Here is a 15,808-nt window from a genome sequence, read left to right on the forward strand (position 1 = left end):
CTTCATGGAAAGGGTTTTCAGGCATTGGAATAGGCTGCCCAGGGCAGTGATGGAGTCACCATCCCTGGAGGGGTTTAAAAGACATATAGACAAGGTTCTTAGGGACATGGTTTAGTGCCAGAGTTACGTTATGGTTGGACTCAGTGATCCTGAGGGTCTCTTCCAACTGAAATGATTCTATGATTTTATCCACTCCCCAACCTGCGTATTTCGTCCCTCCTTCCCCCATTGCCTCTTTCAAACCTCTCCCCCCAGTTTCTTCACAACAGGCTGCCCTGTGCTCCCTCACTAACTCTGCACTCCACGGGGCCTTTCCCCAGGATCCCAGGTGCCACCCTGGCTTCTCCTCGCTGACCTCTACCCCTGCTCTGTTTGCCTGGACAAACTGCCCGTCTCCCAAGGCTTCAGTCCACAGATGATGGCTCCATTGATGAGATCTGCACTATACAATAACACACAATATAGGTCAAGGTCCCAAGCACTTTCCTGCTCTATGTGTTCCCTGGTGGTATTTTGCCCTGTGTCCCTTATCTCTCACCTCCACACTGTTAGAAAACCAGTGCAGGCTGAGCATAATCTCCGGTAGCCCATACAGACAAGTTTACACCAGTTTTGTTTCTCTCTACTTATCACAGTCCCTTATCACCACTCCAGCAGGCTTTGCACCTCCTAAGTGTCCTCAGGCTACACTCCAGGCTGTGTAAAATTCATTTTTCACATTATAAAAGCACCATTCTGAAGTGTTGCACACAGTGGCTCTTAGGTCCCCCATGCTACCTCTTGGAACACAAAGGAGACCCTGCAGTGGCTGCTGGGTCTGAAAATGGTTAGAGATTAATGGAGGGGTTGGGTCAAGGGACAGGAGTTGGACTTGGTGATCCATGTGGTCCTTCAAACTCAGGACATTCTATGATTCAGTCTGTGTTGAGATGTTCTGTTTTGAAGCTCCTCAGTTGTATATTCTGTGATTCCTGCAACATCAGTAATGGACTTCAGGATTGCAACTATTTCTTCTCACATATGGCAGATCCACACAGGGGTGAGTTGTTGTATCTCCTCCAACACAAACATTCATCTGTACAAAGGACCAACTGTTATTAGCACCGTATTATTTGTACAGCACTTGAATGAAGGGACTATCAGCGGAAGGTATTTTTGTGATGCTAATGGCACGTTTGACATGGAACGGACATCTCTGAACCCATTAACCTTTGATCATGAGTCAGAGTCAGGGATGAGGGAGCTGCACTGTGTCATTACCATTTCTTCATTATTAATTAAGTGTACGAACTCTTTGCCGGACAAAAGAGCCTCATTAGACAAGAGATGTGCCATCAATGAAAGGTCATAGCACTGATTCACAAAGGGATAGAAAATCACATGCTATTGTTTTTAATGCTGAAATATTGTAAGTTGCTTTTGCGCTGTTCTTGTGGTCATCTTTCTTGTGTCACCTGAGGCCGTGGGTTTGCTTGAGGGTAATGTGGTCACAAAAGGTAGGAACAAATCTATATGGTGGAGGTACCAGAGCTTAATTCTTCCCTGCATTACACCCTGAAGGCAGAGTTTAGATGCTAGAGCATATTTGATAAATTCTGTGCTATTTTTCTGAGTAAATTTCTGTGAGTTTCCATTGTTATCTGAGCTTACATGAATATTTAAACAACTTATTATTAAGGGATAGAGGTAACCCAAAGGCTGCCGGAGGAGAATGACACCTCTCCTGAAGAATCCTTTGGCTTCATCTTTAGGATTTCTCCAGGAATGGAGGAGAAGCAGGAGGGGTGGGAGAGATGTACAGCCTGAGCATGAAAAAGATAGAATCAGAATGATTTCAGTTGGACGAGACCCTCAAGGTATCAAGTCCAACCATAACCTAACTCTGGCACTAAACCATGCCCCTAAGAACCTCATCTTTTAAACCCCTCCATGGATGATGACTCCAGCACTGCCCTGGGCAGCCTGTTCCAATGCCCAACAGCCCTTTCCGTGAAGAATTTATTCCTAATATTCAATCTGAATCTTCCCTGGTGCAACTTGAGGCATTTCGTCCCATCCTGTCACTTGTTACTTGGGAGAAGAGACCAACCCTCTCCATGCTACAGCCTCCTTTCAGGCAGTTGTACACAGTTGTAGATGCAGCATCAGAGGTGGCTGAATGAGGTAACCGGATAAATCAGTGATATTAACTACAGAAGTTGGTGACTGCTCTAACTCGCTACCCTTGGCTTAGGTCAACCTTGTCAGCATAACTCGATTGCAGTGGTTCAACCATTACTCCACTAGCTCAGCTGCTGCAGATTTAGCTTTTACTCTTCTTTTTCTTTTTTTCTTTTTTACGCTGTAAGTGTTAAGACAAAAGAAAAAAATCATAGAAAAAAGCAGAAGGGGAGGAGTAACCTGGCTCTATCTATTGTTTTTTTATTTTGTACTTATCACCTTAGTATTTTTCCGCAAGCAACATTTACATTTAGGAACAAGATCCAGCTGTATAAAAGCTCCATAGTTACTGTTGTCCTCTTCCTAGCTCAGCCGTAAAATGTTTTCTGCAGTTTGAGCCACGGTTCTGTAGGCATGAATAATTGTGAGTACAGAACTGAGTCTGCAGCTCATTTACGCTCAGAAATAACTGTATGCCTTAAAAACCTAATTTACGAGTGCATCACATTTTGATTTGCAAAGTGACATTAACTGCTGTTGCAGTTACTTGTGCCAGAGGCATCTGAATATATTTCATTGCGTCTGTGCTTATTTCCACTGCTCTTTTTTTTTCAGCAGAAGGAGACCTTGTGGGAAGGGTTTGAACAGTAAAAGAACGTGGCATTTGAACTGGGATTATTACCTTTTAAGAGGGCAGTGAATCTGATTTATTTCGTGTTGCCGGTGTATGGGGAAAGGGCCGGGTGCTGTGCGAGCTGCTTGTCACCGACAGTGACCGATGTCGCCATCGGTGCTGGTTGGCAGCATTGACGTCAGCCCAGAGCTGAGAAATTAGCTGGAGCCCACAGGGAAAACAGGCAAAGAAAAACCATATAATTTCTCAATGCAGCACAACCAAGCTGTTTCTCTTTATATATATATATATATTTGTATGTATATATATATATATATGTATATTTTAGCCTATCAGCAAGACCTGTAGTGCTTTGCTCATTTTGGATTCAGAGGAAAGGTTGCCAAAAATAGAGCAGTTAAATGTCAACACTAATGGTATCGCAGCAGTAAAGTATTTCTCACAGCGAGAAGCCTGACTTATAGCTATTATTCACTAGTTGCCTTCTATTTTTTTAGGCAAAAATGCAGCATGTCCTCTGGTCCCAAGCCACCCCAGTCTTATTTGGACCAAGAATTTGGCAGCACAAATAGCATGTTGATGACAGTCCCAGAACTGTGTGTGCTAATGCAAAGCCAAGCCTGTAACCTCTTCCTCACGTGAATTACTCTGCCACAAAATTGGTAATAAATAAAACCCCAAATTAATCACATGAGAAGACTCTAGGTGCCTTGATGTAGGAACAGCCACGGTGCTTTCATCGTACAACAGCCATTTAGGAGCTGCCGCACCACCACTAAATATATCAGGACCTCACCTTCCTTGTCTCAGAACATTTTACAGGCATTATGTAGTGGTTCTGGTGCAATCTTGTGACAAAAAGTCCAAGCTATTGGGTGTGCTTATGGTCACTGTAAGCTTGTTTTAATCTCAAAATCCCTCCACAGCAGATATATGTTATTTTTTTATTTCTGGAGCAGGTGGACCAAGTGTGGATGCCTGTCTGGAGGTGATAAGTTGCAGAATCTAGTGGACTTCAAATAGGACTGGAGTGGTGCTAGACTGAAAGAAAACAAACAAGAATAGCCCCAGGCCAACAGTAGTGATATAACTTCAGACCAAATGTTTGATAGGTTGGATTCCAGTCCCTCTTCTTAATCATGAGCTTCTGTGTTCTGTGTCAACTTTCCTCTTCATATTCTTTTGTTTATTTTTTTGGTCCTGCTGGCCACTAATATTGGTGCAAAACACCATTATAGACACCAGTGTGTTTTTATTATGCTTTATAGAGCGATGGTCACTGCCCGCTAGGACAGGATCCGCAGAATCCATTGTGACAGCTGATACAGCCTCACCATGCTTCTCCTCACCTATATTTAGGAGCAGCACACACTCATCATGGTTGACCACGAGCTAGCAATGTGCCCTTGTGGCCTAGAAGGCCAATGGTACCTGGGGTGCGTTAAGAAAAGTGCAACCAGCGGGTCGAGGGAGGTTGTTCCTCCCCATTTACTCTGCCCTGGTGAGGCCACATGTGGAGTTCTGTGTCCAGTTCTGGGTTACCCAGTTCAAGAAGGACGAGGAATTACTGGAGGGAGTCCAGCAATGGGCTATGAAGATGATGAGGGGTCTGGAGCATCTTATGAGGAGAGACTGAGAGAGCTGGGTCTGTTCAGCCTGGAGAAGAGAAGCTGAGAGGGGATCTCATCTTTATAAATATCTCAAGGGTGGGTGTCAAGAGGATGGAACAGACTCTGTTCAGTGGTGCCCAATGACAGGATGAGGGGCAATGGGCACAGACTGAAGCACAGGAGGTTCCATGTGAATATGAGGAGAAACTTCTTTCCTTTGAGGTGCCAGAGCCCTGGACCAGGCTGCCCAGAGAGGCTGTGGAGTCTCCTTCTCTGGAGACATTCAAACCCACCTGGACACATTCCTGTGTGATCTGCTCTGGTGAACCTGCTTTAGCAGGGGGGTTGCACTGGATGACCTCCAGAGGTCCCTTCCGACCTCAACCACTCTGTGATTCTGTGACCCAGGTGCAGCAGTATCCTGCAGTCCAGGAGTGCCACAGTCTGTGCTGTTACTCACAGTCATCCTTTGATCAAACTATTTTTTTCTGCTTCCAGGAGAGAAATACGAGCTGCATGCAGGAACAGAGTCCACTCCCAGTGTGGTAGTGCACGTCTGCGACAGCGACATGGAAGAAGACGAGGACCCAAAGAATTCTCCAAAGCCAAAAATCATTCAAACTCGGCGCCCTGGTCTGCCACCTCCTGTATCTCACTGAGCCTCTCCAGCAGAAGCAGCACTTCTCTCCTCCTGCACAGCTCTTGTTTTATTTTGGGGTTTCTTTTTTGTTTTGTTTTGGGTTTTTTTTGTTTGCTTTGTTTTGTTGAAAGACATCCATCGCCTTTTGAATACCAGGACATTAAACTCGTTGAAATCCCATCACAGTAATCAAGCCTATGTAATAAAAGGGCTAGGGAAAAAAAAGATCTTTGCATATGTGACCATATCACACACCAACTAAGAGATTTTTTCTGGAAAGGACAAAACAAGGCTGAAGAAACAAGGGAGGCTTTCAGTCTGAGGGTTTATTCACAGCTATAATTTGCTTGCTGAAACACCACTACCAGAGAGATCGTTCAGGGTGGGCAATTAGGCCAATATCAGGCTTGATATTCAAACTCCTGGAATACTTGTTAGTGCCCTTCATCAAGCAGCCTCCTCCTCTCCCCTCCTCAGTTCTCTGTTTAAGGGCGTTGCATATGTGTTATTTTTAATGTACTAGCAGCTTGGTGGCCTTTTCATCCTCCTGGGATTTTCTTTAAGGAACACTGTCTTTGCAATATTTTTAAAAACAGCAGAAAACCACCTTCTTCCACCAACAGCTGTAGAGTGCACTGGTCCTTACTGGTGACAGGGACATGAGCCGAAGGGAGAGGCAGCAGCTTGCTGGAGGGTCTGGTGTCTTTCAGCCCTTCTGTCTAAGGAGGACGGAGACTGAGCAGCAATAGGAATTGTCATTTTATCTTTATTTTATCATAAAGGTGTGAGTGGTGCTTCTCCGAGTTTGAGGAAGAAAGAGAAGCTCAGTCACTGCTCATTTAAGGTGGGATTCGTTGCTCTCTGTCGTAGCTGTAAGTTGTGGGAATGCCGCAGGCTGAATGCTTCCCTGCTGGTGTGTTGAGTAGCCCTGAAACTGTCAGTAATTCCTTATACATCCCTCATATTCAAACTTTTTCCCTCCCCGCTTCCTTGCTTTAAAGCCCTTTTTGAGCTGTATGCAGTTTGGGTTCGTGGAGGTGAGGAGAGGTTAGCTGGTGTTCTTTTGTTTTGTTTTGTTTCTTTTTTTTAGGCCAAAGAAAACAGGACCATAATTACACACTTGAAATTAGACTGCATGCAACTGAACCCCCTTTTTTTCACTCTGTCCTGCATGTTTCTTTCACTTGCAATGTATACTGGGTTACAAAAACTGTTCTGTGTTTTCATTGTGCTGACAGCAGACAGACACTGCACTCCATGTCTGGCAGACCTTCCATGATGATTTTTTTTATGCGTACTTGTCATTTTGAGAACGTATTTTCTAGACGTTTGAGCTCAGATTTTGCATATATTTAAGCATGCGCTTAATTTATGCACATGAGTAGTTCCACTGAAATTAATACTGCAGAACACTGAGCATATGTGTAAGACAGGGTGGGATTTTTAAGCTAATTAGCTGCAGCTGTACTCCCAAAAAGTGACTACGAAATGGCACAGTGAGATTCCACAGTTTAAAATCCTTTACAGGTTAAAATAAGTAAATCCCTCTTGGAAGCTCATAATAGGATCTGAAAAGTCAACTTAGGTTCTGTAATCAAGATTTTTGTCATAAAACCTAAAATAAGGAGAAATTTATTTACTTTGAGGAGAAACTTCTTTACTTTGAGGGTGACAGCCCTGGACCAGGCTGCCCAGAGAGGTTGTGGAGTCTCCTTCTCTGGAGACATTCAAACCCACCTGGACACATTCCTGTGTGATCTGCTCTGGTGAACCTGCTTCAGCAGGTGTGTTGGACTGGATGATCTCCAGAGGTCCTTTCCAACCCCAACCACTCTGTGATCTGGTTTCTGAGTGAGGGTTCCTTTCCACCCTTCATTAGCAGCTCCAGCAGCATCAGGTCCCCCTTGCTGGTGGCTCTGCAGCACTCCCAGGAAGAAAATGATGTTGCTATTGGTGAAAACAGGAGATACCATCCTTAATCTGCACGGTGAGGATGTTTTGAGAATGAGGACCTGCCGTTCCCACGTAGCTCATCCTCTGACCACTCCAGCCCCCCAGTATTCCCATTGAGATGTAGTGCTTTACTTAGTGCGTATCTATAATGTAGAATTGTTATGGCATAACGGACATCATAGTGCGTGTGTTACACTAATAGAAGCACATTAAATACAGCAGAGACTGAACAAAAACATGGGGCTTTAGTATCCTCATGATATCTGTGTAAAGTTGTCTTAAAGTAACTCCTTGGAGGTTTCACTTCAATTATTTTTTCAGTGACGCATTTGGTATTGATTTAAATAAATAGTCACTCACTGCCCTAGGACTGTAACCTGATGTTCCTGTTGAAAACACCATCACAGGCCACCTATAAAAAATGGTCCATGGTTGGACTCGATGAGCTCAAGGGTCTCTCCCAACCGAAATGATTCTATGATTCTACAATATTTCAGGAGTAACACCGCTGTCCTTTTTGAGAACATACAGGATGACAAGGTCCATGGGGTTCAGACCAGTATAAACAGGGCAAGTAATATTTAAACATGTAAGATTTGTTGTTGATATATGCTGTGTGAAAGAAATTCCTGGCTACATCCTCAACTGATGTAAGCGATCGGAGATCATCTCCAATTAAAAGTTGATACCCTGGATTTTTTTACAAGCAGAAGTGTTAGAGGCCAAATCTAGTCCGCGTATCTGCGTACTCAGACTTTGGACGGACTTGGTTCTGAACTACAGGCTTTGGCCTCAAATGTAAAACTACAGCAAATGAAAGCATCGGATCTTAAATGTTCTTTCCTCAAGGTGCATTTTCAGACCGATTTAAAACCAGGCCCCATTCAATGACTCCTCTTTGTCTTTATAAAACTAGGTAGTACTACCCAGCGTAGGTCATTAGCTAAAGCACAGAAATAGAAACACAACTACAACCTTAAAACTCAGAGAAACCTGTTGTAGCTGCGGTCAAAGCTTATATATCACCTTTATGTGATAAAATATGGTCATCACAGAAAAATGTTTCAGGTGTTATGGAATGATGTCCCTACTGTGGAAGTCACAGTTTGCAACTTTAAAAGCTGGTATTTTCTGAAGGCTGGTTCTTGCTAGGCGGGGGAGAAAGGCTTCTTTCAGCAAATGCCGACCATCTGGAGGAGAAACCATCCTCTTCAATTCTGAATTCCCAGACAGAGCCCCTGTTACCTCAGCGGGAGTTTTCTTTTGTGAGCTCAGCCCCTCCGACTCACACTTTTCAGCACGCAGCGCTAAAGTAGATTCTCTCATGTCGTGATGCTATAAATAAGAATGAAGTTTCTGCCTTTCATTAACAGCTTCTGATGCACGATGACGTAGAGGATGTCCTTTTAATTTCCTTTCCAAAGCAGGAGCCTGCAAGCGATACCCAGGGGCCCTCTGCTGAGAGCACCTTGCTCCTGCTGCTTGGAAATTAAAGGTGAAATCGGGGGAGTGCGGTTGCTGTTCCTGTTTCCCGCTGCCTACTTGTCCTTTCTGACCTCTTCAGCTAAGGAATCGAGATTTTAATTACTTCCTAGGTACAGTTAGAAGCATGAAAATATTGACATTGCATGGAGAAAGGGTATTTTGGAATCTGCTCTTTTGGAACAAAAGAACAAAGAATTTTCTGTGGCCTTGACTTTTGTAATTAAGACAAGGTAGTGCAAACTGCCCCCTTCCTGGCATAAATGTACACACTCAAGTACACTTTGTTTTCAGCAACAAGACAAGAAAATCCCTTTCTCAACCTTAACAAGACTACAGACATAGTTATTATAAAGTGCTTATGTTATAAAGAAGTGCCCCGCGGATAAATTAACATTTATTATATCCTAACTTGGGCGGGAGGGGTGGGTTGTTTTCATTTTGGTCTTTTCCCCCCCTCCCTCCCATTTCAGCAACAGTGGAAGAGCTTTCAGCAAACAGAGTGTTCTTGGTACAGAGCACAGACCGAACCCTCCTCAAGGCTCCATCGCAGCGCTGACAGGTCACGGTAGCGTTTCCATTCTATTGTACATACTTTAGAAATATTCTATTTAGTCGTATTTTATAGGAGTATTAAAAAGCTATTGGCTAATCAATCACTTTTACACTTGTATAATTCAGAGCTTAGTTAAAAAAATAAATAAGGCAAACAATATTTTTGTGTTCTGCTTGCGTTGGCATTTTGAAAAGCAACATTTAAAGAGTTAAACTGTATTAATAAACTGCCTGGTGTGGTGTACACCAGTGCTCTCTTAACTGGTAGAACTGAAAATGCTTCAATATGTGACATAGACTATTTTCTGGTTTAGCAGAAATTAAGGAGGGGGGAAGTAGCGCTTTTATGGGCAGGATATGCCAAGTTCCATTTTCAGCTGCTGCAGTGTCAGAGTTGAGTGAATTTGCACTGGTTTGCTGTGGATTTGGCTGGGTGCATGCAAAAAAACCCCAAAAAACATGTAGTGCAATCCGTGGTGAGCAAATGCACATCCCCGACAGCTGATGTGGTTATTTCTATGTGGTTTTTTAATATTAATAATAATACAGTGGGCATGAGTGCTTGAATAAGGAACATGGCATCCAGCTACTGTCCAGGCTGGGCAAAAACTTCTATTAGCAATTAATTATCACAAAAATTGAAAGGAATTGTCTGTAGTCACTTGCGTCAATTTGTACCAGATGTTGGAAACCAGGCGATGAGTTTGCTGAGTAACTGTCTCATGAAATTCTTGCATTTGATCACTCAGACCTGCATTTAGAAAACTGATTTTTATTTCTTTTTTCTGGGTTCTTGGCATAAAAGACTGAGTTTCCCAAAGGGTGATTGTTCACGATTCTGAAAATTAGATCTGCTTAAGAAGTCTCATTGGAAATGTGAGCTCTGAGCTCACTGATTCCTTTTGGAAAGACAGACCTTAACATTTGTGTTTTGAGTTAAAAAAATCATCCTCTTAGGGAGCACTTCAGAGGTAAAATGCACTATGGGAGAGCTGATCTTTTCTTTGCTGTTGAGCAACAAATGAGCTTTCCCAAGGGCAGTGAAGTTCTCCATCTGATGCGGTTGAAGTTTTGCATTACCAACGTGCTGTCTGTGGCTCTTCCCTCTCGGCACCAGACACAGCACCTGGGAAATGAGCTCCGAGGCTCCAGCCATACATGGTGGAGAACTGGATGTCCCAGAGGATCTCAAACAGGTCTGTGGTTGAGAACGTGACTGTAGGCAGATGCAATATTAGGGCAACAAAGATGATGAAAGGAGTGGAGCATCTCCCTTATGAGGAAAGGCTGAGGGAGCTGGGGCTCTTTAGCTTGGAAGAGACTGAGGGGTGACCTCATTAATGTTTACAGATATATAAAGGGTCAGTGTCACGAGGATGGAGCCAGGCTCTTCTCCGTGACAACCAATGATAGGACAATGGGTACAAACTGGAACACAAAAGGTTCCACTTAAATTTGAGAAGAAACTTCTTCTCAGTGAGGGTGACAGACACTGGCCCAGGCTGCCCAGGGGGGTTGTGGAGTCTCCTTCTCTGCAGACATTCAAACCCGCCTGGACACCTTCCTGTGTAACCTCATCTGGGTGTTCCTGCTCCGGCAGGGGGATTGGACTGGATGAGCTTTCCAGGTCCCTTCCAATCCCTGACATTCTGTGATTCTGTAATAATATTGATTTATACTGGGCATTTGTGCCTGCAAGTGATAATGTGCACCCGAACCCTGCATGGTGAATAATAGGAATTAAAAGAGCGTTTCTCCCAGCTGCAGCGGGGGCTCAGACCTTGGTTCCTTACAGCCAAAGCTCCCCATGTCTTTTCAGTACTTAAAAGGGGCAAAAAGAAAGATGGGGACAGACTTTTTATCAGGGCCTGTTACGACAGGACAAGGGGTGATGGTTTTAAACTAAAGGAGGGGAGATTCAGGCCAGACATGAGGAAGAAATTGTTTACACTGAGGGTGGTGAAACCCTGGCCCAGGTTGGCCAGAGAGGTGGTGGATGCCCCATACCTGGAGACATCCCAGGCCAGGCTGGACGGGGCTCTGAGCAACCTGGTCTGGGTGAAGATGTCCCTGCTCATGGCAGGGGTTGGACTGGATGAGCTTTGAAGGTCCCTCCCAACCCAAACTACTCTCTGATTCTTTGGTTCATCACCAACAGTCCAGCTGTTGCTGCTCCTTGTGCGGCTTCATTTTTTTGTCCTAAAGAGTTAATCAAAGCAAGAGAAAAGGTGATTTGTGGAGGACATGTTGGGAAGTGCAGAAGAGGCTCCAGCTGTGCCGTTGGGTCTGTCGTTACCAACTCCCTGTTGTTGGGACCAACTTCTTAAAATGGCTTCAGCAGCTCACAGGGCTTGAGTCCCTCCAAATTTTTCTGCCCGATGGTGAGATCCACGGTCAGGTTGGTGGTATGGACAGACCTACTGGAGCAGCTCGCTGAAGTGAAGGCAACATCTGTCTCGGAGCTGGAACAAGCTTCCTAGGGAAGAGGGGATTTGAATAGGTTATTATGGAGATATATATATGGATATATATATGGTAAAAGAGCATTCAGATCGTCTCCTCCGCCGAATCTTTACTAAATTTATTTGTGTTCATTTTTTAGTGGTGAACATTCTAGCACTAAACATTTGGCCATTCTTTCACATACTAGTACAAATTTAACACCTTTGCGTTTTCTGGATTACCCTCTGCCCAAGTAATCATATTTAGTTCTGATTTACCAAAAAAGCAAAATGAGATATGGATTAAAGTCCCAGACTTTATCCTTATTTATACCCATCCTCATACAATGCTCTCAGATAAATAGTTATGCTAGGTAAAACAAATAAAATTTAAAACCAAGCCAAACAAACAGAAACGCACACACACACTAATCCCAAACCACCAAACGCTGCTTTTCCTGTTTTAGCATCTCTTCTGGGCCAGTACAGCAGCTTTCAAATATTCTAGACTCCTCTTAAAAAGGAGATATTTTGTTCTAATTTGGGCTGTGCTCTTTTTTAAAAAGGTTGAAGTGTTGTAAAAGCTCTTTCCCAAATGCCTATTTGAAGCATCGAGTGTATTTGCTTTGGCTTGGAGGGGAGCTTGCCCGGTTAGAGGTAGAACCCGGGATGCCTCGAGTGCAGAGATGCTCAGAAAGCATTTAAAAATTAACTTCATTTGCCTTTTGGCAATTTGTTCAGTCGCTACACAGATCTTCTGGAGCTATAGCAAGAGTTATACATGGATCCTTTTAATACAGGATTGTGTAGCGATGCAGGAGCTACCGAGCTCGGGATTGGGGACAATTGTTAGTGAGATTCTTGCTGGGAAAGCTGTGAAGTGTCAGAAGCCTCAAAGTTAATGAAAAATGAAGATATTCAGAACCTTAAGACAAACTTGAGGATTTAAAACCATGTCACTGAGCGCTGGATTAAGAAGGGCCTGTCTGCTGTCCCATAGTCAGGTGCTTCCTCACCCACCTCAGTAAGAGTATCCAGCAAGAAGGATTAAACTTCTCTATTATTATACACCAGAAAATCAGCCTTGTTTTAAGGAATTATTGTAACCGATCATTTACCTAGTAAGAGAAAGTTGTGTCTCCATTAGTTGTCACACAGATGTGTTCTCACTGTTCGGTGAACGAAGGTAAATGTTTTGAATCCATTTTAGAGCAGAGTTCTTGTTCAGAACCTTCTGAACAAAACACCATCTGTAACGACTGACGGATCCTTCAGTGTCCACTTGGCAAGTTGTCCTGCTGTGGGTAGCTGCAGAAATATTTCATGTATGTTGTTGTAGATTGAAAAACATTACTCATGTTTTCATTCGAGTGTCTGCATTTCTGACACAGATGTGACATATCTGTATATACTATAAAATCAATACTATTTTTAACCACATATTTTGTACAAATATTCACATTAGCTCTGTACTTCAGTGAGAATCTATTATGGTATTAAACATTTTGGTGGAATTAGCAAACTCTTTGGCCATGATGTGTTTTCATTTTGTAAGGGCTTTAAGCAGCTGAGCCATTTCTTACATCCAAGATAAATATTATCATTTCCAGTGGCTTAAATCCGTGTACACCTGTACCCTCTAGTGACTAATTGCAGCCACTGCAGGAGCCTGCAGCTCCCCAGGCCTCTGGATCTGAGTGACAAGAGGCCAAAATCCAAGCTGAACCAACAGTAAATGTGAGTAGGCTTTTTTTCCTAGTTAATGAGGGTAACTACTAGCATGAGGCATTTAGATGAGCTTCTTAGGGACATGGTTTAGTACTAGAGTTAGGTTATGGTTGGACTCGATGATTGTGAGGGTCTCTTCCAACTGAAATTATTCGACAATCTGTGAGACAGCACATTGCTATTCAATCATAGAATCATTTTGGTTGGAAAAGACCTTTGAGATCATGGAGTCCAAGTGTTAACCCAACGCTGCCAAGTCCACCTCTAACCCATGTCCCCGAGAACCTCATCTACGTGTCTGTTCAACCCCTCCAGGAATGGTGACTCCACCACTGCCCTGGGCAGCCTGTTCCAATGGCTGACACCCCTTTCCATGAAGAAATTGTTCCCAGTATCCAATCTAAACCTCCCCTGACACACAAGTAGAGATTTCAATGCACACAGGTGCAATTATATAATTTTTTTAAATGTATTTTTAGCCCTTTCTCCAAAGCTTCTGGTGTCAGTCACTGTCAGGAATCAGATGATGAACTTTGTGCTACAGATGTGGTCTAGTTCTGCTCGCTGGGTACAAAAAGCCACATCCATACAGCATTCAGTGGCAACCAATGATAGGACAAGGGGTAATGGGTTCAAACTGGAACACAGGAGGTTCCACTTTTAAATTTGAGAAGAAACTTCTTCTCAGTGAGGGTGACAGACACTGGCCCAGGCTGCCCAGGGGGGTTGTGGAGTCTCCTACTCTGCAGACATTCAAACCCACCTGGACACCTTCCTGTGTAACCTCATCTGGGTGTTCCTGCTCCGGCAGAGGAATTGGACTGGATGAGCTTTCCAGGTCCCTTCCAATCCCTGACATTCTGTGATTCTGTGATTTATTCCTCAAAGCCACAATATGTATTTCCAGTTTTGCGTGAGGCTCAGTTTCATCTCTAACAGAACAACAGTAATTAAGGGGCGGGGGGGGAAGACATTAAGAAAATAATTAAAAGAGCCTTGTCCCCTGCTATAATTCCCAGAGCCAGGGGGAGGGGGAGGAAGGTATCACTCTTGCTTAAAAAATTTAGATACGATAACCAGACTTTGCCATGGCCCCAGGCTTGAGCGAGTCCCTCACTGCGCCAGCCGGAGCAGCTCAGTGACCTTGAGTTCACAAGCCAAGGTGTAACTGTACACAAAAAGGAAGGGAGTGAGCCAGAATTTACCTGGATTAGAGCCCGTGCACAGGTTACATGTAACCCTTTCCTACCTACTTACCAATCATGTACCATGTCAGAGATGTGAAGCCTCCAGTAAGTTGCCATCAAGAAGAACACAGGTTCATACTGTAAGGATAAGGGGAAAAAACAAAACACAAGACACACAACAAAAAACCAACAAAAACCCGAAGCCCACCACATATGTTTTACTTACATTGTAATGCCTGTGTGCACCAGGATACGTAAGTCAGGCAATACCAGCTATAAAGTGATTAATAAGTAGCATGTTCATAGGCAGCAGTGAAAAATATAAAATATAAAGGTTTTTTACAGTGCCACAACGTGTACCTGCACAAGGCATGGGCTGTGGGCCTCTCTCTAGCACAGATCCTCAACCTGTAAAGCTGAGAACCCAGGCTGGAATTTTGTCCGCTTCAGCAGTTCAGTTTCCAGTGACATGAGGAGGGATCATAAAATCACAGAATGTCCTGAGTTGGAAGGACCCACAAGGATCACGGAGTCCAACTCCTGTCCCTGCACAGGACAACCCCACAGTTCACACCGTGTGTCTGAGGACGTTGTCCAGTCTCTTCTTGAACACTGTCAGGCTTGGGGCCGTGACACCTCCCTGGGGAGCCTGTTCCAGTGTCCAGCACCCTCTGGGTGAAGAACCTTTTCCTCATGTCCTCATAAACTGATTTCCCTCTTCATTCCAGGGCACGGCTGAAAATCACAATGTGGGCAAGTGTAATTATCAGCCTCAACAAAAATAGAAAACTCAGAGCCTCAGAACATGAGAAAAAAGCAGGTAGAAAAAACACCTCAATCAAAATGGTGCGGCCTCACCTGGAGCACTGTGTGCATGTCTGGGTGCCACAGCATAAAAAAGATATAAAGCTACTGGAGAGTGTCCAGAAGAGGGACATAAAGTTGGTGAAGGGTTTAGAGGGGAAGCCGTATGAGGAGCAGCTGGAGTCATTTGGTTTGTTCGGCCTGGAGAAGAGGAGACTGAGGGGAGAGCTCATGGCGGCCACAGCCTCATCACAAGGGGAGGAGGAGGGGCAGGGTGAGTTCTTCTGTCTGGTGACCAGTGACAGAACCCGAGGGAATGGCAGGAAGATGTGCCAGGGGAGGTTCAGGTTGGACATGAGGAAAAGGTTCTTCACCCAGAGAGTGCTGGAGCACTGGAACAGGCTCCCCAGGGAGGTGTCACGGCCCCAAGCCTGACAGTGTTCAAGAAGAGACTGGACAACGCCCTCAGACACACGGTGTGAACTGTGGGGTTGTCCTGTGCAGGAACAGGAGCTGGACTCCATGATCCTTGTGGGTCCCTCCAACTCAGGACATTCTGTGATTCTATTTCATTTTTTTTGTTGTTATTAACTGAAGCAGCACTTACATATCTT

The 15,808-nt window shown here is 44.2% G+C and overlaps 1 protein-coding gene and 1 long non-coding RNA gene across 4 annotated transcripts in view; one reads left to right on the top strand and one right to left on the bottom strand.

Moving 5' to 3' along the window:
- The window catches only part of RCAN2 (regulator of calcineurin 2), a 95,899-nt gene extending 86,150 nt beyond the window's left edge, over nucleotides 1-9,749 (top strand). For all 3 annotated transcript variants that reach the window (XM_065833988.2, XM_065833989.2, XM_065833990.2), the window contains one exon: nucleotides 4,903-9,749. In XM_065833988.2, coding sequence (XP_065690060.1) covers nucleotides 4,903-5,063 — 161 coding nt within the window. In that variant the 3' untranslated portion in view covers nucleotides 5,064-9,749. The remainder of the gene's footprint in view (nucleotides 1-4,902) is intronic.
- Nucleotides 9,750-14,457: 4,708 nt separating this feature from the next.
- Nucleotides 14,458-14,961, bottom strand: LOC139827652 (uncharacterized). Its single transcript, XR_011738558.1, has 3 exons — nucleotides 14,751-14,961; nucleotides 14,617-14,663; nucleotides 14,458-14,528 (listed from the first exon to the last, which is right to left on the bottom strand). It is a non-coding gene; the product is annotated as an uncharacterized lncRNA (long non-coding RNA).
- Between the last annotated feature and the right edge of the window lie 847 nt (nucleotides 14,962-15,808).

This window comes from Patagioenas fasciata, chromosome 3 (genome assembly GCF_037038585.1).
Source record: "Patagioenas fasciata isolate bPatFas1 chromosome 3, bPatFas1.hap1, whole genome shotgun sequence".
Taxonomy (NCBI): domain Eukaryota; kingdom Metazoa; phylum Chordata; class Aves; order Columbiformes; family Columbidae; genus Patagioenas; species Patagioenas fasciata.